The sequence below is a fragment of the Tenrec ecaudatus genome, unplaced genomic scaffold (genome assembly GCF_050624435.1).
Source record: "Tenrec ecaudatus isolate mTenEca1 unplaced genomic scaffold, mTenEca1.hap1 Scaffold_413, whole genome shotgun sequence".
NCBI lineage: Eukaryota > Metazoa > Chordata > Mammalia > Afrosoricida > Tenrecidae > Tenrec > Tenrec ecaudatus.
The window spans coordinates 107,534-132,235 of NW_027459290.1; the positions used below are offsets into that span (position 1 = coordinate 107,534).

At 42.4% G+C, this 24,702-nt stretch overlaps 2 protein-coding genes across 9 annotated transcripts in view; one reads left to right on the forward strand and one right to left on the reverse strand.

The window, feature by feature from the left end:
* Positions 1 to 24,702, reverse strand: part of LOC142436562 (histone deacetylase 8-like) — a 158,786-nt gene that overhangs the window by 89,828 nt on the left and 44,256 nt on the right. The gene's annotated exons all lie outside the window — the stretch shown is intronic.
* LOC142436561 (gamma-interferon-inducible-lysosomal thiol reductase-like) lies at positions 9,113 to 10,043 on the forward strand. The gene has a single exon (XM_075540128.1). It carries the CDS (start codon positions 9,113 to 9,115, stop codon positions 9,857 to 9,859), a length of 747 nt encoding a protein of 248 aa, XP_075396243.1. The 3' UTR covers positions 9,860 to 10,043.

Consider the following 24,702-nt stretch of genomic DNA (forward strand, 5'->3'; position numbering starts at 1 on the left):
TCCTCACTCCTTGGGCTTTGGGATCCCCAGGCCTCGGGCGCCCCAGCCCTTGGGCTTAGAGAGTCCCAGGCCTGGGGTGCCCAGCCCTTTGGCTTCGGGAGGCCCAGGCCTGGGGCGCCCCCGCCCTTACGCTTTGGGAGCCCCAGACTTGGGGCTCCCATGCCCTTAGGCTTAGGGAGCCCCAGGCCAGGTGAGCCCCAGCTCTTTAACTAAGGGAGCCCCTGGCCTGGGGCGCCCCAACACTTAGGCTTAGGGAGCCCCAGGCCTGGGGTGCCCCAGCCCTTAGGCTTAGGGAGCCCCACCCTGGGGCACCCCAGCCCTTCGGCTTAGGGAGCCCCAGGCCTGGGGTGCCCCAGCCCTTAGGATTTGGGAGCCCGAGGCCGTGGCGCCCAAGCCCTTAGGCTTTGGGAGCCCCAGACCTGGGTTGCTCCAGCCCTTAGGCATTGGGAGCCCAAGGACTGGGGCGCCCCAGCCCTTACGCTTTGGGAGCACCAGGAGTGGGATGCCCCAGCCCATAGGTTTTGGGAGCCCCAGCCCTGGGGCGCCCCAGCACTTAGGCTTAAGTAGCCCCAGCCCTGGGGCGCCCCAGCCCTTAGGCTTTGGAACCCCAGGCCTGGGGCGCCCCAGCCTTAAGGCTTAGGGAGCCCCAGGCCTGGGGCGCCCCAGCCCTTAGGCTTTGGGAGCGCCAGGCCTGTGGCGCACCAGCCCTTAGGATTTGGGAGCCCCAGGCCTGCGATGCCACAACCCTTAAGCTTTTGGAGCCCCAGGCATGGGCGCCCCAGCCCTTAGTTTTAGGGAGCCCCAGGCCTGGGGCGCCCCAGCCATTAGGCTTTGGGAGCCCCAGGCCAGGGACACCAAGCCCATATGTTTTGGGAGCGCCAGGCCTGGGGCGCCCCCGCCATTAGGCGTAGGGAGCCCCAAGCCTGGTCAGCCCCAGCTCTTAGACTTAGGGAGCCCCAGGCCAGGGTCGCCCCAGCCCTTAGGCTTATTGAGCCGCAGACCTCGGGCGCCCCAGCAATTAGGCTTAGGGAGCCCCAGGCCTGGGTTGCCCCAGCCATTAGGCTTAGAAAGCCCCAGACCTGGGGCGCCCCAGCAATTAGGCTTAGGGTGCCCCAGGTCTGGGGCGCCCCAGCCCTTAGGCTTTGGGAACCCCAGTGTTGGGGCGCCCCAGCTCTTAGGCTTGGGGAACCCCAGGCCTGTGGCGCTCCAGCCCTTAGGCTTAGGGAGCCCCAGGCCTGGGTCGCCCCAGCCCTTAGGCTTTGGGAGCTCCAAGCCTGGGGCGCCCCAGTCCTTAGGCTTAGGGAGCCCCAGGCCTGAGGCGCCCCAGCCTTTAGGCTTTGGGAGCCCCAGACCTGGGGCGCCCCAGCCTTTAGGCTTTGGGAGCCCCAGACCTGGGGCGCCCCAGCCCTTAGGCTTTGGGTGCCCCAGGCCTGGGGTGCCGCAGCCCTTAGGCTTTGGGAGCCCCAGGCTTAGGGCGCCCCAGCCCTTAGGCTTAGGGAGCCTCAGGCCAGGGGCAGCCCAGCCTTAAGGCTTAGGGAGCTCCAGGCCTGGGGCACCCCAGCCCTTAGGCTTAGGGAGCCCCAGGCCTGGGGCGCCCCAGCCTTTAGGCTTTGGGAGCCCCAGGCCTGGGGCGCCGCAGCTCTTAGGCTTAGTGAGCCCCAGCCCTTAGGCTTAGGGTGCCCCAGGCCTGGGACGCCTCAGCCCTTGGGCTTTGGGAGCCCCAGGCCTGGGGCGCCCCAGCCCTTAGGCTTTGGGAGCCCCAGGCCTGGCGCGCCCCAGCCCTTAGGCTTACAGAGCCCCAGACCTGGTGCGCCCCAGCATTTAGGCTTAGGGAGCCCCAGGCCTGGGGCGCCCCAGGCCTTAGGCTTAGAGAGCCCCAGACATGCGGCGCCCCAGCAATTAGGCTTAGGCAGTCCCAGGCCTGGGGCGCCCCAGCCATTAGACTTATGGAGCCCCAGGCCTGAGGCGCCCCAGCCCTTAGGTTTGTGAGCCCCAGGCCTGGGACTCCTCATTCCTTGGGCTTTGGGAGCCCCAGGCCTTGGGCGCCCCAGCCCTTGGGCTTAGAGAGTCTCTAGCCTGGGGTGCCCCAGCCCTTAGGCTTTGGGAGCCCCAGGACTGGGGCGCCCCCCCCCTTATGCTTTGGGAGCCCCAGGCTTGGGGCTCCCCTGCCCTTAGGCTTAGGGAGCCCCAGGCCAGGTGAGCCCCAGCTCTTTAACTTAGGGAGCCCCAGGCCTGGGGTGCCCCAGCGCTTAGGCTTAGGGAGCCCCACCCTGGGGCGCCCCAGCCCTTAGGCTTTGGGAGCCCCAGCCCTGGGGCGCCCCAGCCCTTAGGCTTTGGGAGCTTGAGGCTGTGGCGCCCAAGGCCTTAGGCTTTGGGAGCCCCAGGCCTGGGGCGCCCCAGCCCTTAGGAGTTGGGAGCCCAAGGCTTTGGAACCCCAGGCCTAGGGCACCCAGCCTTAAGGATTAGGGAGCCCCAGGCCTGGGACGGCCCAGCCCTTAGGCTTAGGGAGCCTCAGGCCTGGGCGCCGCAGCCTTAGTTAGCCACAGTCCTGGGGCGCCCCAGCCCTTAGGCTTTGGGAGCCCCAGGCCTAGGGCGCCCCAGCCCTTAGGTTTATGGAGCCTCAGGCACAAGAGTAGGTACCCTCCCCAGGGTGCTGCGGGGACCTTGTTGGCCGCGGCTCTGAGCCTGAGTGGAGGACAGGTGCAATTGCCCCCTGCAGTTTCGCGCCAAGCTGCTGCTGTCCGCCCGGTTCTGGGCTCTGAGCGGGGCGGAGGATGAGCACCATTGTCCCCTGTGCTCTCGCGCCAAGCCGCCGCTATCTGCGCGGTTTTGAGCTCTGAGCCGGGGTGGAGGATGGGCACCATTGTCCCCTGCAGTTTCACGCTGCTGTTTGCGTGGCTGTCTAAGGGGCCTTCCTGGGCCTGCTCACAGCCCGGGCAGATCAAACATTCCATCTGCAGCGGAGCCTGGGACTCGACTTTGCAGTCCCTGCGGAGCCGTTGGTGAGCTCCAGCCGACTCTCACCACCTGGGGGCCCTGTGGGGTACCCAGTGCCAGACCTAAGCCTGCCGCAGCCCTCCCCAGCCACCACAGGAGATGGGCACGGTGGCCTGTGCCTCCACACAGTACCCTTAGCTGCCCTAGCACTTCCCAGCTAGAACACGAGGACCGCCAGTGGGGAGCGGCCGGACCTGGGAGGTCTTGCTGAGCTGAAGAGCATTCCCAACAACACATAGATCAGCACCACATCGTGGGACAATACGAACTCAGCCACTTCTGCGCTCTATTAGGCATCACCAGCGCTTAGAGGGAAAGGGGGAAATTTTCAGACATACACATCCACACATCCTCCATCTAGCATAGGTTTTTGTGTGTGTGCGTGTGTTTTTTCCTTTGTTGTGTTTATGGTTTTTTTTATTCCTTCTTCCCTTTCTTTTACTTTCTGTGCACAGACCTCCACTACCTTTACATGTTGTTGATTTTATCTCTTTAATATCCTCTTTAACCTCTTCTCTGCACACTTCACTGCCAATCTCAGGCCATACTTTCATAAAGGGGTGTTGATATAGTTAAGGTTCATTGTGCTAACCTGGCCAATAAACACATGTAGGATTAATTGAAGGGTGGATAGCTAAATGGGTCGGTGAGCCTAACCCTTTTCAGGTCTCTGGTCTATTGTTCTCTGATGGTCGGACCAGTGTGCGACTGCTTTACTTGAGATGACTCTCTTCCTGAGAGACATTCCTAAGTAGAAGCCACATGGACTTACCCTGATGCAGCCCTGGGTGCTGGAGAAGCTGCAATGGAGACCTCTGCCAACGCTGAGATGCTTACACCGCCACTGGATTCAAAGACTTTTTACCTCCTGGCCTTTTATCCTCTTGCATTTGGCGTCATTGTGTGTTCTGTGAGTTTGAGGACAACTTTGTAGATCAGTGTCGGACATATGGGCTAAGTCAGACTTATGGGTTTGGACTGGACTAGGTTGGATGCTTTCTGAATGTATACTTACCATATAAATAAAACTCTCTTACACATATGAGTTTCTGTGGGTTTGTTTCTCTAGTTTACCCAGACTGACACAGGTGTGTTAAGAAGAATTCTGAAGGCCTCATCTGTGCTACAATAAATTAGCAGTGACTGTCATGGGTGTAAAAGTGAGAAATAGCACTAAATCTGTGTGTTAGTGTGGGTACTTTAGAGAAACAGATCCACAGAAACTCATGTGTAAGAGAGTTTTATTTAAAGGTTGAGTGCATATTAAGAAAACATCCCAACCCAGTGATGCCCAATCCCACAAGTCCAACATTAACCCATATGTCCAACACCAATCCACAAAGTCCTCCTCCATCTCACAAAACACACACTATGATGCCAACTGCAGGGGGAAAGCAAAATTAGTGAACGTGTAAACATCTCAGCACTGACAGGGGTCTCCACATGGCTGCTCCAGCACCCAGGGCTGCATCAGGGTTATGTCTATGCAGATTCTCCTTGGGGGTGTCTTGCAGGAAGTGGGCTTTGCCAGCTGAAGCAGGGAACTGGCTAAGGCAGCTGAATCCTGGTCCGATCATTACAAAACAAGAGACCTGAGAACACAAGGCGCGGCTCTCCGAGCCATTTATCCCTCCGCCCTTCAATTAACCCCACATGTGTTTATTGGCCAGCTTGGCACAATGAACTAACTACCTCAGCCTGCATGCTACATTCCTGAATTAAAGTATAGACTGGGAATTGTCAGCAGACAATACCTTAGCATCTCATTAAAACATGTTAAAATTGGAGTGTTGTAAGGTGAAAGTGTTCAGTAGATAACTGGGCAGAAGAACTCAGAAGATAACTCAGTACGGAAGTTTTTCTACAATGACCCAGATAGTAAATACTTCAGATACACTGTAAGCAGTAAAGTCTCTGTCCTACATACTCAACTTTGCTATTGTAATATTTTGTTGACAATCATTGAATGAATGAGTATGGTTGTGTGCCAATAAAACTATTTAAATAGAACATATGACAACCTAGATCTGACATGTGAGCTATAGTGTGCTGACCATTGATTTTACATACACACACCAAGTCAGGGGATGTACTATAGTATAATTGGCATGAGAGAATACTTGCATTTGAGTCCCTGCTTGGTACCCATTAACTTTGCAAACTTTCGTCTTAAAGATACCAATATCTCAGTATCTAAAGTCACTGAAACTTTCTTGACGCAATTTGCTTCTCCGTAAAATGGAGAATTAAGGTAAACTTTGCTGTACATGGTTGTCAACCGCTTGTACGTTGTCTTTGGTAAATTGTCTGTTCATGCCTTGTGCCCATTTTTTTTGTTTTTTTATTGTATTTTTCTCATTAAGATATAGTTTTCTATAGATTTTAGAGATTAGCCCTTTATCTGATTATTACTGGTTTTTAATTTTTCTAATCTGTGAGTTCTCTGTTGATTCTATTGATGAAATTTTTTGTTGTGCATAAAATGCTGATCTGGTTTTCAACATTTTCTGCACATGTTTTATATTGGGGTTATAGTTTGTCATTGTGGGTAGCTCTCTTTAATTTTTGTTATGTTTTCTGTATATGTAATTGAAACCAAAGATTGACGAACCCCGACTTGCTCGGTGAATGCTGAGAAGATGTGGAAGTGCAGGTTGGGAAGACTTGGATCTGCAGTGAAGTGGCTTCTAGAATCTGGATAGACCTTGCAGAGCTTGGGTTGTGGCAGTTTCTCTAGAGCAGTGGTTCTCAACCTTCCTATTGCCGTGACTCTTTAATACAGTTCCTCATGTTGTGGTGACCACCCCCAACCATAATATTATCATTGCTACTTCATAACTGTAATTTTGCTAGTTATGAATTGGGCAACCCCTCTGAAAGGGTTGATTAACCCCCAAAGGGGTTGCAACCCACAGGTTGAGAACCACTGTCCTAGAGTATCAGAACAGACCATCTCCAAGTGGTTGAAAAATCAAAAGGACATTATGAGGTGAGACGGCTCAGTAGTGGGTGAGCCCTAGGATCCAAGACTCAAAGTACTAACACCTGCATATTCAGGGACTATGCCCAAATAACAATTGAGCTCAACATCTACAGGTCTCTCAGTAGGAGATGGTTTTGATGAATGCTCTAATTGGTTGCTTCTCTCTTCTCAATGCACTGGTTTGATCAACAATTACCAGGACACCCCTGGCAAATTGGGAACCAGCCTCAAGAGCAGGATTTTGGCTGAATCCAAAATTAATTGTTTGTATACTACGGCTCCTGTTGAGGCTAGGATGGTGCGGAATTGCCTGCCTACCAAGGTTTCACAGCAGGTGTGCGAGGAAAAAAATCAATGAGGATAAATCTGTGTTCAGAGTCACAAATATAAACAAATTAATAATAACACTATGTCTCGAAAGCAATAGTCCGTTTCCACACACTTGTGGAAAAAGGAGAACACAGCAAAAATAATTACACCACACGGATGTGTACTGGGAAGAGCTCCTGGAAGAGGAGAGGTCCACTAATCCTCCCAAGATAGAGATTACAGCAATGGTCCCCAGTTACTTTAGGCAACGGGAAGAAAAATTAGATAGACATAGTGAAGAGACACATACCATAATTCAAGAACTCAGATGTGCCTTGAGAGACTGTGCTGACAAAATGAATGAAAAATAGAAATAATACAATTTCAAACAGAAATACAAAAGGCAAACAGCAGAATACTAGAACTCAACACCATTGTGAAAGAATGAAAAAAATAATAAAAATATTGGAATAAAGAATTGGTGATCTTGAAGATGAATCTCTCCAGAACAAAACACAAGAAGAACAGGTTAGAAAAACAATAAAAAATACTGATGATAACCTAACAATACTATGGGACATAAACAAACGGAACAACATGTGCCCGATAAATGTCCCAGAACAGAAAGAAGAAATAACAACTACTGAGAAAATGGTTGATGAAATATTAAGAAATAACCTTCCTATCATCATGTTAGAACATAAAATAATTATGCAGGAAGTCCACAGAGCACCAAACAAAATTGATCCTAAAAGGAAATCTCCTCAACATATAATAATCAAACTTTCTAATATTACTGATATGGAAACAATGCTGAAAGCTGCATGGCAATAAAATAACAATTACCTACAAAGGTCAAGAAATCAGGATAAGTTCAGATTTTTCTACCTAAACGATTCGGGCAAGGAGGTAATGGAATGATATTTTCTAAAGACTGAAAAGAAAAAAATCACCAACCAAGAATCCCATATCTGGCAAAATTATCCTACAATTATGAGGGAGAAATAAAAACATTTACAGAAAAGGAAAAACTAAAGGAATATATAAAAACAGGACCATATACACAAAAGAAACAGTAAAAGGAATTCTATGGCCATAAAAGGTATAACAGACACCAACTTAGAAATATTAGAAAATAAATTATTAGGAAGAGTACATTCTACTGAAGCAATACTCAAAGTAAAATGGAACTAAATAAATTAAAATAAATCACAGAACATATGGCATTTAAGGGCTTCCACAATACAAGACTTGCATACTATATCTAGTTTCATCGTTCTTATTTTGTGCACTAGCAATACTGAAATGCATATGCCATTTTTTCTTGCCTTTTTGGGTTTGCTTTTTCTGTCCCTTTTACCTGAAATACTCTTCCTTCTCTTTCTATGCTCTTTCTTTCTTTTTCAATGTGGCTAATAACTCTGATTCCTCGCTCAAGATTCCACCCAGTCCTTTATCTAGAGAGCTTGCCACCTTCTCCTTCAAATTAGATTTTGCGCAGCAACACTCTCATAATATACTCTGCACACATGCCTCTGTCATTGCATTTCCATAATGCCTTTTTTCCCCTATTATCCTGTGTTCTTAGAGGACACAATCTATTTCATTTATCTTTGTATACTTACTACCATGTATTTCATCCTCTATAATGCTAGTTATTGTTTGTCAAGAAAAATCTGATTGTGTCACTTCCCTGATTAATGATTTTTTTCCCTTGGCTTCCCACTGCCTTTAAGATAAAGTCCAAACACAGGTTTTCTTTTAAATCATTATACTGGAGTCTCATACATTTATCATAATCCATACATACATCTATTGTGTCAAGCACATTTGTACATTTGTTGCCAACATCATTCTCAAAACATTTGCTTTCTACTTGAGCCCTTGGTATCAGCTCCTCATTTTTTCCCTCCCCCCCATCCTTCATGAACCCTTGATAATTTATAATTATTATTTTTTCATGTCTTACACTGTCCGACATCTCCCTTCACTCACTTTTCTATTGTCTGTCCCCCAGAGAGGGGGTTATATGTAGATCCTTGTGATCAGTTCCCCCTTTCTAGCCCACCTTCCCTTCACCCTCATAGTATCGCCACTCGCACCACAGGTCCTGAGGGGTTCATCTGTCCTGGATTCCCTGTGTTTCCAGTTCCTATCTGTACCAGTATACATCCTCTGGAATAGCTGGATGTGTAAGGTAGAATTGGGATCATGATAGTGGGGTGGTGGGGGGGGAAGGAAGTATTTAAAAACTAGAGGAAAGTTGTATGTTTCATCGTTGCTACACTGAACCCTCACTGGCTCGTCTCCTCCCCGAGAACTTTCTGTAAGGGGATGTCCAGTTGCCTACAGATGGGCTTTGGGTCCCCACTCCACACTCTGCACTCCCCTCATTCACAATGATATGATTTTTTTGTTCTTTGCTGCCTAATACCTGATCCCTTCGACACCTCATGATCACACAGACTGGTGTGCTTCTTCCATGTGGACTTTGTTGCTTCTCAGTTACATGGCTGCTTGTTTACCTTCTAGCCTTTAAGACCCCAGATGCTATATCTTTTGATAGCCGGGCACCACCAGCTTTCTTCACCACATTTGCTTATGCACCATTTTGTCTTCAGTGATCATGTCAGGAAGGTGAGCATCATGGAATGCCAGTTTAATAGAACAAAGCGTTCTTGCATTGAGGGAGTACTTGAGTGGAAGCCCAATGTCCATCTGCTACCTTAATACTAAGCCTATAAATATATGCACATAGATCTATTTCCCCATCATCATATAAAAATATATTTACACGCCGTGTTGTCCTGCTGCTCCGCCGCTATGCCTTTAATGTCGCTCCTGCCTTTGCTGCTGCTGCTGCTGCTGCTGCTGCTCCAGGGCCCCGCGGCAGCGCCTGCGTCCCGGCGGGGAGCGTTCCCTGAGGTGGCGGCCGCCTGCAAGGCCGGCATCCTGTGCCCAAAGGTGCCCGTCAATAACTGGGCCCCGCCACCTGTTAATGTCACCCTCTACTACGAGTCCCTGTGTGGTGGCTGCCGGGCATTCCTGATCCGAGAGCTCTTCCCCACGTGGTTGATGGTCCTGGACATCTTGAACGTCACGCTGGTGCCTTATGGGAACGCCCAGGAAAGGAATGTCAGCGGCAAGTGGGAGTTCCAGTGCCAGCACGGGGAGCGAGAGTGTTTCTTCAACAAGGTGGAGCCCTGCCTGCTGGACAAACTGGACAAGACCACAGCTCTTGTCACTATCGTCTGCTTAGAGGAAATGGATGACATGGAAGACAACCTGAAGCCGTGCCTGCAGATCTATGCCCCGGATGTGTCCTCAGACGCTGTCGTGGAGTGTGCAAAGGGGGACCGGGGCACACAGCTCATGCACACCAACGCCCAGCTGATGGATGCGCTGAAGCCTCCCCATAAATATGTGCCCTGGGCTGCCATCAATGGGACACCCATGGGTGAGCATGACAACCTGCTGAACCTTGTTTGCAAGTTATACCAGGGTGAGAAGCCGGATGTCTGCAATATTGGAGCCAAGTCCCTGCGGGAAGTCTGTTTCCAGAGACAGTAGTGAGAATCTGGCTGCCCCCCACCCCCAACACACACACACACACAGTGGTTTTCTGATTCCCAGCTCTCAGACCTGGATAACTCCTATGCCTCCTGAGAAGCCCTGTCTCAAAAATCCCACCTCAAGATCAAGAATCGCGTCCTTCTGAGAATGGTGCTAAACTGCAATGACTCAAATAAACTTCTGGCGGTTGTCCGTCATTTGACAAGTCAAAATATATTTACATAAATGCATGCCTGTATTTAGACTTCTATAAATGGACAGGTTTTTAAGGGTTTGGCCTTTATCTATTAAGTTTCCAGTCTCATCTCCTGCCACTGGTCCATATATACATTATGCCATAGCCATGATGAACTTTTGATAGCTCTTGACACAAGTTCCATTTTCTCAGTCTTCTAAGATCTCCTTTTCTCAGGCTTCTTCCCTGCATCTGCCTGGTTAACAATATTTCTTACCCATTAATAGTCAGCTCAAGCATGACAACCATCTAAATGTTTCGAAAAGGTTGCTTTTATCTCAGCACTTCCTAGAACCCTAGCTAGTTTCATTGCCTTTATTTATGTGCTTTCATTAGTACCTGGTGCCTGTTGCAATAATACTCGAGTATAAGCCGACCCGAATATCAGCCGAGGAACCTAATTTTACCACATAAACTGCATAAAATTGTGCTGAAAAACTCGGCTTATACAAGAGTACATAAGATAATCACATTACAGTCCTTTTATTTGTCTGTCTTTCCCACTTGATTATGAGTTTCTTGAAGCCAAGGATATAATATCAGTGATGTTATTTCTGTTTCTTTAGGGATTGACATATGGAACATATCCCTACCCCACCCTCCTACACATGCATTTTAAAAATAAATAAATGCTTTCTTGGCGTTATCATTGCTGACTTCTTTGCCTGGCATAGTCTGGTCAACCACTAAGTCACTATTGTCTCCTTAGCACCTAGCAGAATAGGTACTCACTAAATCTGAATGAGTGAAGAAATTAAAAAATGAGGTCAAGCTCAAATGCTCTTTCCCTGACCTCGTTCTTAGCAGCCCTAGGGTTAGCTGGCTGGTCTCCAACTCCAGCTCCTAGAGCATTTGTATTTCCTTCTCATAGAATACCTGTGAAAGTGAACTATTCCCATGTTTGTCTCTTTGCTAGGCTGTCCTTAAACAGGAATTTCATCTTATTCATCTTTATATCTCGAGCCCCTAGCACCGTATCAAGCATATAAGAAATGCGCAGAAAAATACAGAATGAATAAATAAGTCCTAGAAATGAATTCCTAGAAATATTTGAATGACTGCCATAAGACTGGGCAAAGTAGGTATGTGGCTGCGGAAGGAAGAAGAGCTCATAAGAGTAGTGGTGAAAGTCAAAGGGAGGAATACTTTTTAGCTCAGTGGAAGAAAGGATTTTGCTAATTTTCTTAATGAATTAGGATCAAATTGGAAGCACTGGGTAGAAGTGAGATCCCTGTAATAAAGAGGTGTTCAATCACCCCGTGGAGAATTCTTGGCAGTGATTTGGGAGAGGAAATTTCAATAGTAGAAAGGAAAGTGATGGTGATAAGTGATGCTCAGGGCTTCTTTATTAAACGGTTTCTCTCAGAACAGCCCTGGTTTGGAGAACTGCTTCTCCACAAACTAGACCATTATTAGTCACCCGGGGCACCTGGGGCTACTCACCATTTCTCCTTGAGGGCAGGAGTATGTTAACCATCCTCCTTAGCACTGTCATTACTAGCTAGTATATAGTAAAGCTCAGCAACGATTGGCTGAATTGTATATGATTATCCAGATATCAAAGACACTTCTCTTTCTACCTCGACAAATGCCTGTGGAATGAAGTTAATGAAAATTATATTTATGGAACAAAGTTTGACTCACGTCATTAATTATTATTCAATACTGAGTACATACTATAAGCAAGGCCACCTACTAGGTTTTGTGAGAAAGAAACAAGAGATTCTATCCCCCAGGGTTTCGTATTGTTGCACCAGAGAAAACCTATGGCCACAATAAGTATAGCACAAGGTAGAAAGTCCTTAGCACCGTGCGCGCAATGTACTAGCTACTTGCGGGAGGCTGAATACTGGCCTCCATGTCTTCATTTCCAGAGCCGGTGAATGTTACTTTATATGGCAAAAGGGGTTTTGCAAGTGTGCTTAAATTAAGGATCATGAGGTTTAGATATTATTTCAGATGACCTGGGTGAGACCTAATTGTAAAGTATCCTATAAGAGGGAGATTTGACACAGAGGAGAAGGTGGAAGCAAAGTCAGAGAAGATGCTCCATTGCTGGTTTTGCAATTGGAGAAAGGAGCAAGCCAAGGGCTGCAAGGAACACAGCTTTTAAAACCTGGGAAAGACAAGAAAACAAATTCTCTAGTCTCTGAAGGTAGCACAGCCTTGTAGGCATCTTGATTTTAGCCCTGCCAGACACATTTTAAACTTCTAGCTTCCAGAATTGTAAGAGAATATATTTATGTTGTTTTAAGTTATTTATTATAGCAGCAATAGGAAATTAATATGACACTCAATAAATATTTTTGAAGAAATGGGATTTTTAAAAGTTCTATAAAAGAAGTAAAGATACGAGGTTCCCTACACAGTAGGCGAGAGCCTAAAAGCCTCAAAAATGTTCCCAGTCCATACAACTAGTTTTCCCCTTAATCAAGTCAGCTAGGGGATTATAGTGGACTTCATAGTTTGCCCAAGGGGAGTGAGCGCAGCCAGTGTAGGTGGTGCTGCTACGGCACAGAACTGTCTGAGTGGAAAATTCGCCAGCCAAACCTACTATATGGATCACAATGAGTGCACATTCTGTTGTACATGGGCTGACCGGATGGCAGCTAGCAACAGCAGCTTGCCAATAATATTCCTGAAAACTGTTAGCCTCCTGTTGCCACTTTGGAAATCTACTTAGTGTTAGTTCTAGGACTCTCAGTTGCCTGAATGCTGTGCCAGCGAATTTCTTTTTTTACTGAGTTGCAATACCTATTTGCTTTAAACTGTTTAATGCTTTATTATATGAGGGGTAGTCCCCCAAACCCGGATTCTCTCCCCAAAGCTATGTATGTATGTATGTATGTATGCATTTACAACATAACCGTATCACCTTCAAAGCACTCTCCATTACTCTTAATACATTTGTCAAATCTGAAATTCCATTCTTGGAAATATGTTTCAAACTCATCTGGATGGTTGACAGAACCTCTCTTGTTTTTTTCTTCACCTCTTCTAACGTCATCAAATCACTGTCCTTTCATTTGCGGAAACAAAAGTTACATGGAGAGAGGTCAGGTGAGTAAGGTACGTGGGGCAAGAGGAATGCTGGTTTTTGCCCAAAACTGGCGCACTGAGATGGCTGCGTGAGCAGGTGCATTGTTGTGGTGGCAAAACCAGTTCCATCTGCCACAAATTAGGCCTTTTTTTGTTATGCAATCTTTTCAGAGCCTGTAAATAGAAAGGCTGATTAACAGTCTGACCTGGTGGAACAAACTCCAAATGCATTATCACCCCTCATATCACAACCTCTTTTTTGTAAAGTACCCACTCGTATAGTATTTTATGTTGTTTTCAAGTTTTCTCAAACATGTTGAAAACATAAGAGCCTTACAGACAAGGACCGGGATTTATATATATCTGTACCTTCCACAGAGGAGTCCTGGTGGCGCAGTATATATGCATTGGGACACTATCCGAAAGGTAAGCAGTGTGAAATCATCAGCTGCTCTGGGGAGAAAGCTGAGGTTTGCTGCTCCTGTAAAGAGTTACAGTCTTGGAAGCCACAGGGGTAGTTCTACCCTCTACCCTATAGGGTCACAATTAGCTGCAATTGACTCAAGGGTGGTGAGTGTAGTTTGGTATCTTTCATAATACTAGTTATTCCAGAGGTGCTCACTAAATATTTATTTATTGCTAATAATCAAGAAGCTGGGTACAGGGAGTAGAGGAGTGCTATTTTGTGTTTCTATTTTTAGGCCATAACTAACTAGATGACCAACTTTACTCAGCAATCAAACATGAATTACTATCTCTAATATGGGCTAGGCCTATATTTTATACAGTCAATGTATACACAAGTAAAACAAATAAAATTTGGTCTCTATTACTGAAGGCTTGAATGACAAAGGCTGATTAATTAACACACTAAAATATAACATGATATACTATTGGTAAAGCCAGACACTCCTAAACGAAATGAAAGCAATTAACTCTGTCTATGAAAGACAGGAACCAATACAAAGGTGACAAGTAAGTTGTACTGTGAAAGAAAATCAGCTGCCCAGAAAGAAAAGAGGCAGGTAGGGAAAAAGTCAGAAGACACAGAGGATTAGTATAATCCTCGAGCAAGGAGTGGTAGGTAGGTAGGAATGTTAGAAAGGCAAGTATTATCGATAGAACTGTGTCGGTCCAAAATACACATTGAATCATGTGAAAGTCTTAGCAAACAAAAAGAAATTAGGAGAGTACAACTGGACACAGAAGTAAAGCTCTCGCTATTTTCAGACGATATGATTTTATAGAGAGAAAACGCTAAGGACTCCACAAAAAGACTCTTGGAAACAATTGAGAGATTTTGTAAAGTAGCAGGATACAAGAATAACAAGCAGAAATTAACCGGATTCTTATATACCAGTGAAAGCTTCAAAAAAGACATGAAGAAAACAATACCATTTACAATAGTCACACAAAAGATATAATCCCTAGGAATAAATCTAAGCAAAGAAACAAAGGACCTATACAAAAAAAAATACTGAACGTTATTACAAGACACCAAAAGAGATCTACACAAATGGAAGACAATGCCATGTTCATGGTTAGGAAGACGTAATGTTGTGAAAATGTACTGCTGATTGCACAACACAATCTACAAATAAAATACAATTCCGATCCAATTCCTAACTTCATTCATTTAAAGAAATGGAAAAATTAGTTACCAACTTCATATGAAGAAGGAAGAAGCCCAGGGTAAGCAAAGAATTCTTGAAAATGAGGAACAAAGTAGGAAGTCTTGCACTACCTGACCTCAAAACTTACTACACAGTGACAGTAGTCAAAACAGCCTGGTACAGGTATACTGATAGATACATAGACCAATGTATGGATAGAAAGCCCAGAAATAAAAGTATCTACCTACAGGCAACTGATTTTCAACAAATAACCAAAGAATATTAAATGTCAAAGGGATACTCTCTTCAATGAATGGTACTTGATATATTGGCTCTCCATCTGCAGAAAAATGAAACAAGACCCATATCTTAGTCCATGTACAAAAATTAACTGGAGATGAAACAGAGACCTAAATGTAAATCTCAAAGCTGTAAGGATGATCAATGAGAAAATTGGGACAAACTTAAGGGCCCTATTGCAGGACATACACAGACTACCAAATATCATAAAGGAGGCACACATAATAGAAAACAAAATAGAATGAATAGAATATAATAGAAATAAAGATCTATTAAAAATAAAACACTTAAGCACATCAAATGACTTCATCAAAAGAATAAAATAAGAGCCCACAGATTGGGAAAAATTCTTTAGCAATGAAACAACAGACTAGGAATTAATTACAAAATCTACAGAATTCTGTAATATCTCAATAAGAAAGAATCAAATAATCCAATTAAAAGGTGGGCAAAGGACATGAATAGGCATTCATGGGAGACAACACGCTACACGTGGATAGCTAACAAACACATGAAGAAATGCTCACAAACACTAGCCATCCAGATGATGCAAATCAAACCGAGACACCACCTTACACCCACAACCATAGCCCAATTAAAAGATTTTAAATAGAAACAAAACAACAAATGCCGGAGAGTGTGTGGAGTGATTGAAAATACACTGTTGGTGGGCTTATAAATATGTACAACCATTGTGGAAAGCAATAGCTACTTAAAACAATTGGAAAGAGAAATCCCTTAAGACCCAGCAATACCTCTGCTGTACCTAAAGAAGAGACAAAATACAAACAAATGTATGCCCCCATGTTCGTCACAACACTGTTCACATATAACAAGATAGGAAAAGCAGCCCAAACATCCATCAGTAGAATGGATAAATAAACTCTGGTACATACACAAAACTGGTGAAACCACGAAACACTACATGACAAGGATGGGTCTAGAAACTATTATACTTAGTCAATCACAAAAGGACAAATACTAAGACAAAGGCAAGCACCTGTTCTCAGGTCATGTAATTTCTTATTTGGTCTCCCCCTCATGATCCACTTCTCCCCTCCTGTTTGTATATCTTAATAACCAATTCAACAAAGGAGGCCTCACCTCAGCTCGGGTCAGTTTCTGGAGTAGAGAGAGTGGAACAATCAGTCCCTGCTATATAACATGTCTACGGTTACCCCAAATCAACAGACACTTCTACAAGGGTGCTCAATGAACCCCAATAGAAATTCAAGTGCAGAGGTGATGCTGATGGGGTGGCGGGGGTGGGGGGGACAGTGATCTTTGTCTCAGAGGAGGTGACTTCACATTGGCTGATGGATAAACTAGTCCTCAATTGGGAAAAATGCTTAATATTACTCCAACAGGAGAATACACCTGGTATTTATTGATTATGTTCTTAATTGGGTACTTTTGATCAAATTTCTATCTAGCCCTTGGTGACCCAGGCTGCATGCTATAGACAGCCTGGACTTTAGACTTTGTTCTTTCAAGGTGTTTCATAGGTTACGCCAAAAGAATCAGATTTGGAAATCCCACTAAGCAAACTGGACTTTACCTTTAATTCACCTGCAACAAATTAAAGGAACTGAAATAATCCTTTGGAATTAAGGCTGAAATTCCTTAGTGTGAGAATAAGTACATGAGTACTATCCTAAGGTTAGGGAATTGAAAATTATTGGACTTCGGTTAAAATCTCTTGCACAAAAATCTGCAACCTAAAACTACCACATAATTGTTTGTTTCATACTCTTTATTATGACATATATCCCAGCAGGCATAGTTCTGCCTTAGTGAGCGTTATTTAAAGTTGCATACAAGTGGTCTTCAAAAATTCATGAAAAATTTGTTATTATGAAAAAAAACTACACTGGTTTAAAAAAAGTTTACAGCAAAATATGCTGTTTTTATCACATATATGAACTAAGTTTTTATACCACGTATGAACAGGATCTAGATTGAGGCACTAAGTAGGTTAAAACATCAGTTTGAATAGAGCCCCTATCAGAGCAACATGAATTCTACTAAAATTGAAGCAAGAACAAACACCAAATTTATGGTAAAGTCTGAATGGAAGAATGGTGAAATCACTGCTATTTCACAAGAAGTTTACAGGGACAATGCTATGAAGAAATCAGCAATTTACAAATGGATAACTTGTTTTAAGAAAAATAAGATGATGCTGAGGATGAAGCCCACTGAAGTAGACCATCCATATCAAGTTTCGAAAAAACAATCTTGTTGGTACTCTAATTGAGAGTTGAGAAGACAAAGATTAACAGTAGAAACCATAGCCAACACCGCAGATTGTTTCAGTTGACACAATTCTGACTGAAAAATTAAAATGGAGCACATGCTCTGTTCAATGGGTGCCAAAACTATGTGTCCTGATCATAGAAAGAGGAACGCTTTCTGTGGAAATTTTAACCAGTTAAGAACCTGAAGCATTTCTTTGAAGAATTCTAATCAGAGATGAAACATGATTTTACTAGTATAATTCTGAAAACAATGTACACTCAAAGCAATGACTATCATGAGATGGAAGTGCTCTTGTCAAAGCAAAAGTGGACCAGTCATAAATTAAAGGTGATGGCAACAGTTTTTTGAGGATGCTCAAGACGTTTTGCTTGTTGACTTTCTGAAAAACCAGAGGGTGTTGAGAACATTAGCCAAAGCTTTGGCAGAAAAACATGCCCAGCAAGACTTCACCAGTCTCCGTCATCATAATGTTCCTGATTGTTCCTCTCATCAAACAAGGGCAATTTTCTGACAGGAAGCTACTTTATAGTCCTGGTTTGGCTTCTTCTAACTTCATTTTGTTTCCTATTCTTAAAAATATTTTAAAGGACATCCATTTTTCTTCAATTAAAATGTAAATCAGACAGCACTGACATAGTTAAATTCCCAACATCCTCAGTTGTTCAGATATGTACTAATTGGCTGGTATTATCATTTACAAAGGTGCTTTGATCTTGATGGATCCTATGTTGTGAAATAAACATTATACTTTCTCTTTATCTTCTAATTTCATTTTCCAAGAATGTTTGAAGCACCTTCATATTTTGTATTATTGCATTACCAATAAACCTGAATTCTCCCTTATGCAAAAGCCATCTCTTAATTAAAATGTTATACTGCAAAGAGTGTGTCTCAACTGGGGAATTACTTTATAAAACCCTATATTGTAAACAAAATAATGAACAGACTCAGTTTTTTGAAAAGTGTAGATCTGAAGAATTCCCAAGTCCTCATTTTCCTCTACCCATTCTTATACTGAAGAGAAAAACAGAATGCTAATAGTTCAGGGGGGGAAAAAATCTGGGATCGTTAAAATACATGAGTATACTACAATATCTAAAAGATCTGATATTTCTTTTCTAAAAATAGCCTGAGATGTAATTCACATACTACACTATTCACCCATTTAAAGTACACAATTCAGTGCCTCTAAGTATATTCACTGAGTCATGCAGACATTCATCAGCAAAATCAATTTTACAACATTTTCATCACCCTAAATAGAAATCCCAAATGCATCAGCAGTCACTATTTTCTACAACCACACCCAGCCCCTGAATACCACTAATTTTTGTCTTTGTAAATGTACCTAATCTGGACATTTCATACATTTGGAATCATTCAGTTTATGGTCCTTTGTGACTAGATTCTTTTTAGCATAATATTTAAAATATATTTAATAGTATTTTTCATAGCTTATATAGCAAAACAGGTTCCCATTGTCAATTTCCCCGCATAATATTCATTAACATTGGTTCAATTCTGCACATTGTATCAATAGTCTTAATTTTCCATTCTAGGGGTTCCACTGCCATTAGCTTAGTCACACTGCCCCACCATTCTCATCTTTGCTTTAAATTAACTGTGTTCATTTGGCCTCATACAGCTAATTTATTTAAAAGAGTACAGTACTCGAGAGTAACATTTTTGACTTTTTAGGATAACCTGTTATTTGGTTAAAAGATTGTTTCAGGAGTTAGTTTTGGGTCAAGGTTTAAGTTGTATTTCAGGGCAATATGCTCAGTGATTACTCCAGCCTCAATGGGTCTAGTAAATATGGATTTTTTTTTTAATTTAAAGTTCTGTTCCACATTTCTCTCCCTCTCTTTCAGGATCCATCTATTGTAACCCTGAATAGAACCTTTGGTAGTGGTTATTAGGCACCATCTAGTTCTTTTGGCGTCAGGGGAAAAGAGGCTGTGGTTTATGGAGACAATTAGTCCTACAGTTTGGTCCCTTCTCTGATTCTTAGGTTTCCTTCTTTCCCTTTTGTTCTAGATGAGTAGAGATAAATAGCTAAATCTTCGATGACTGATCACAAGCTTTTAAGAAATGTAAGCAATGAAATACAAAATATGGCTCTTCCACTTGGAATCTTTCTAATTGCAACTAAATCACTGAGTAACAGTATGCAAATTCGTAGTGTTTGTGGCCCACCAAGGGGATTCCATAGCTTGCCAATAATGTAAATAAGGTGCATGGTATCCAGAAGGAAACACTTCCCATTCCTGTACCATCCTTATAATTGTTCTTAAGTTTGAGACCCTTGTTGAGACCATTGTTCAATTCATCTCATCAAAAGTTTTATCCTTTTCCCAGCCCCTTCATTTTACCAGTCATGATGTCCTTCTCCAGAGGCTGGTCTCTCTTGATAACATGTTCAAAATACATGAGACAAAGTCTCACTATCCTTGCCTCTAAAGAGCATTTTGGTTGTACTTCTTCCAAGACAGATCTGTTTATAATTTTGGCAGTCCATGGTATAATTTCACCAATACTATAGTTCAAAGGTACTGAATTTCCTTTGGTCTTCCATATTCAAGTAAATTATATGGAACCTTCTACCTAACTGATCACTGAGAAAGGGCTACTAAAAACATTAAATGGGTAAGAGATGGTCTCTTCAGCAACTGGTGCTGGCAAAATTGTATTTCTACCTGTACAAAAATGGACCTATAACTCATGCAATATACAAAATAAACTCAAGATGTATTGAAGACCTAAATGTAAATCCAAGAATTATATAGATCATCGATGAGAAAATAAGGACACATGTAAGGGTCCTAATTTATTGCAGAAACATACTACCAACCATAAAGAAAGACAAACTAGGTAACTGGAATCTACTAAAAATAAAGCACTTGTGTGCAAACATTTTAATTAAAAGAATAAAATGAGAACCCAGAGACCAGGGTGGAAAATGGAAATGACACATTGGACAAAGGAATAATTTCGAAAATATTTAAGAAACCATTATCACCTAAACAAATAAAAGCCAAATAATTCCATTAAGAACAGGACAGACCCCATGGAAGTTACTTTATTATCTCTCAAAAAGCTGATAATACTACCACTAAAGCAGAACGGGGCTATATAAACACCTTAGAGAGTTGCTTAGCAGTATGGCAAGAGAGGATGGGAGGAAATGTGGCGCTAATAACAATGTTTACAATAAAGAAAAAATGTTCTAAAATTGATCGTAGTTACGAATGTACAACTCTTTAAATCTGATTAAACTATTGAATAGAATGTTATACAAATTATATGTCAAAAAAAAAAGGTTTTATTAAAGGAAGGAAGAAAGGAAAGGAGGGAGGCATAGCACCTAGTGGGCATCTTTGGATTTTGGAAGCAACATGTCCCTCATTTGGGTTTGCTACTCTCGCCTAGATACACCGAGTGAGTTGAAGAGCTACCAGCTTTGAGTACAGCCCAGGAGCTGGATGTGCTCTAAACCAGTGCACACCCTCACGATTTGGAGCAAAACTCTGCAGTCCTCTGCTTCCAAAGTCTGTGAAAACTCTATGGAAAGCATACAACTATGTTGCTCAAAACAAACTATTGATAGCCCTGAGAAGAATGGGAATTATGCTTATGTACATGAATCAGGAGGCAGTTGTGTAAACAAAACAAGGGAATACTGCGTGGTTTAAAATCAGGAAAGGTGTGCATCAGGGTTACATACTTATTCATTCTGTATGCTGAGCAAATCATCAAAGAAGCTGGCTATATGAAGAAGGATGTGGTATCAGGATTGAAGGAAGGCTTAAATTAACACCGTGTGATATGCAGATGATACAGCCTGGCTTGCTGAAAGTGAGGAGGACTTCAAGCACTTGCTGATGAAGTTCATGGATTGAAGTAGTTACTGTGGATTACAGCTCAATGAAGAGAACACCAAAATCTTCACAACCAAACCAATAAGCAACGTCATGATAAATGAAGAAAAGGTTCAGGCTACCAAGGATTTCATTTTGCTTTGATGCACAATCAATGCTTATGAAAACAGCAGTCAAGAAATCAAATGCTGCACTGCATTAAGTAAATTAGCTACACAACACCTCTTGAAAGTGCTAAGAAGCAAGGATGTTACTTTGAGGACTAAGGTGCAGCTGACCCAAGCCATGGTATTTTCAATCACCTCATATGCATGTGAAAGTCAGACAATGAACATAGAAGATCAAAGAAAACTGAATGCATTTGAACTATGGTGTTGGTGAAGAATATTGAAAGTACCATGGACTACCAAAATAACAAACAGATCGGTCTTGAAGCAGTGAAGGGAGACGCCGGATAGGGCAAGATATGACAAAATAATAATCTATAAATTATCAAGGGCTCATGAGGGAGGGGGGAGTGGGGAGGGAGGGGGAAAAAAAGAGGACCTGATGCAGAGGGCTTAAGTGGAGAGCAAATGCTTTGAGAATGATGAAGGCAAAGAATGTAAAGATGTGCTTTATACAATTGATGTGTGTATATGTATGGATTGTGATAAGAGTTGTATGAGCCCCTAATAAAATGTTAAAAAAAAAAAAGAAGAAGTACGACCAGAATGCTCCTTAGAGGCAAGGATGGTGAGACTTCATCTTATACTTTAGATATATTATCAGGAGAGACCAGTCCCTGGAGAAGGACATCGTTCCTGACAAAGTAGAGAGGTAGGGGAAAAGAAGAATACTTTTGATGAGATGAAATTTGCACAGTGGCTGCAACAATGGGCTCAAACATAAGAACAATTGTGAGGATGCTGTAGAAATAGGAGATGGTTTCTTCTGTTCCACATAGGGTCACTATGAGATAGAGTGGACTCAACAGTAGCTAACAATAATGACAATAGCTACATCTCAACTTCGGTCTCCCTTGTAATATAGATATGCTTTATTTTTTAAGCAATGATTGGCTAAGGTAAATTATAGTTAGCAGCATGAAAATGAGCCAAAACTAACCAGTTTATATAGGGAAATTTCATGAATTGAATTATGTTCCCCCAAAATATGTCTCAACATAGCTAGGCCATGATACCTAGTCTTTTTTTTTTTAGGTTTTCTTAAGGATTCCATTTCTTTTATACATACATCAATTGTATAAAGCACATCCATACATTCCCTGCCCCAATCATTCTCAAGGCATTTGCTCTCCACTTAAGCCCCTTGCATTAGGTCCTCTTTATTTTCCCCTCCCTCCCTGCTCCCCCCTCCCTCATGTGCCCTTGGTAATTTATACATCGTTATTTTGTCCTATCTTGCCCTATCCGGAGTCTCCCTTCCCCCCTTCTCTGCTGTCCCTCTCCCAGGGAAGAGGTCACATGTGGATCCTTGTAATCAGTTCCCAATACCTAGTCTTGTGTCATTGTTCTCCAGGTTGTATCTGATATAATTATCCTCCACTTTTGTTAGTCATTTAAAATCATAACCTCTATACATTAATGAGGCATGATTAGTGTGAAGTATACCTAGAGTCACAGACTTGCTAGAGGGTGTGAGTCAGGTCCCTCCATTACTCAAATCACCAGTTGACTCAAGTCGCCACTCTGATTAAAGTCACACATTTTATCTTACAAGAAATGCATGGAAAGAAAAGCAAACTGAGAAAGATGGGCTTCACCACTGCCAAGAAAAAACAGCTAAGGGAAGAACGTGACCTTTAGATCCAGACTGTTTGCTGAGTACTTCCCTAGAACATGGGGATTACGACACCATGGGAAAGAATGAAAGCAAGACACTTGCAGATCTCTACTTAATACTAGCCCCACAGTTAAGACAAGGACCTTTCCTTAGGTGACATCCTGAATTCAGATTTCTAGCCTCCTTAACTGAAAAAAATGGATTTTTTTTGTTAAAGCAATTTTACTTGTATAGTTTCTGTTATAGCAGATTACTAAACAAGATTACTAAAACGGGAACTAAAATCACCATCTTGGGTTTGTTAGCACTATATTCTAACTGCCTGAGCTAAATAGCCACAGATATTGCCAGAAAGCAAACAAATCTTTCATCAGGAACAAAAATCCATTCAAGCATGTAATGTGAGGTAAATCATCCCACCTGAATGAACTGCATTCAATGTTGAGCCTTTTGGAAAATTATAATCTAATAGGGTAGAAAGACTTCTGACTTATCTGAACAGTTTTAAATTTTCCACAATTTGTATCATTCCTCCTAACAATTTTATTTCATTTGAATGATGCAAATTCCAAAGATTCACACCACATTTACTACAAAAGTAATATACATTTTAAAGAAAATTTTAGTAAATGTTGCCATTCTTTAAAATGAAGTACACCTGGAAGGGCAAACAGAAGTCTATAAAGTTAACAAGTGTTTAGTAAGTTCTTTATGAATGTACATCCTCTTATATAAATTTTACAGATAAGGAATCCTGGGCCAAGGCATTAATAAAAGCTTCAGAATCTTCAAGCTAACTCCTAGAGGAAGCTGTAATAATCCCTCAGAGACATTTTGTTAGTTGTCTGGAATAAAGTCCACAACTACCACTTGACTCATCCTGTATGTTTTGTTATTACTATTATTATAAAGCACATAAGTCAAAAGATTAGTTATTTCAGTTCTTCTCAATCTATACCTTACCCTGATTTGCTTCAAGTCTCCAGAAGAGTTTAAAGAGCCATTTTTACTAAAATTCAAAAGACCATATCTTTTTTTAGACTAAATTATATATGGCACGGAAAGTAAAGATTCACAGAAGAAAAATTCATTGAACTCTAACAAAGAATTTAGAAAGCTAATGTACCATACTAGCATTCCAACTAAATTAAGTAGTATCACTTGTATAAGAATCTGTGTCAGTATTGGATTTAAACATGTGAAACTATGCTTTAAAAAGAAAGCTGAATTTTTATCTCATAGTAAAGACAGGTTGGGATAAAAAATTAAATTTAGGTAAAGCTATGAAACAATATGTGACTTATCTAGTTGATATTTTCTTCTTTTTCTTTTAAGTTCTTATATTTAAATTCTGACACTAAAAATTAAGACTCTCACTATAGTTCAGATGTTGGGGTAGGGAATAAAACACCATAGTTCTAGATATTGGCTTTGAATTTCAACCAATAATTTCCATTTTGTTTTCTTTAAAAAAATTATGAACACATCAGTGGGTTTGGTGACTATAAATAATAAACAGAAAAGTTTACTCCTATGGCAATTCTATATTAGAACATTTGCCAATGCCATAAACCATAAACCATAGGTTCCCACACTTATTTGATCTACTGCCTCCTTTCCAGAAAAATATTATTCAGCACCCCCCTGGCAATCAAAAACTTATGTCCTGTAGTCCATAATCCAGGATAAAATATAGGTATCTGCTTTTGCAGACCCCTGGAGCCCTGGTGG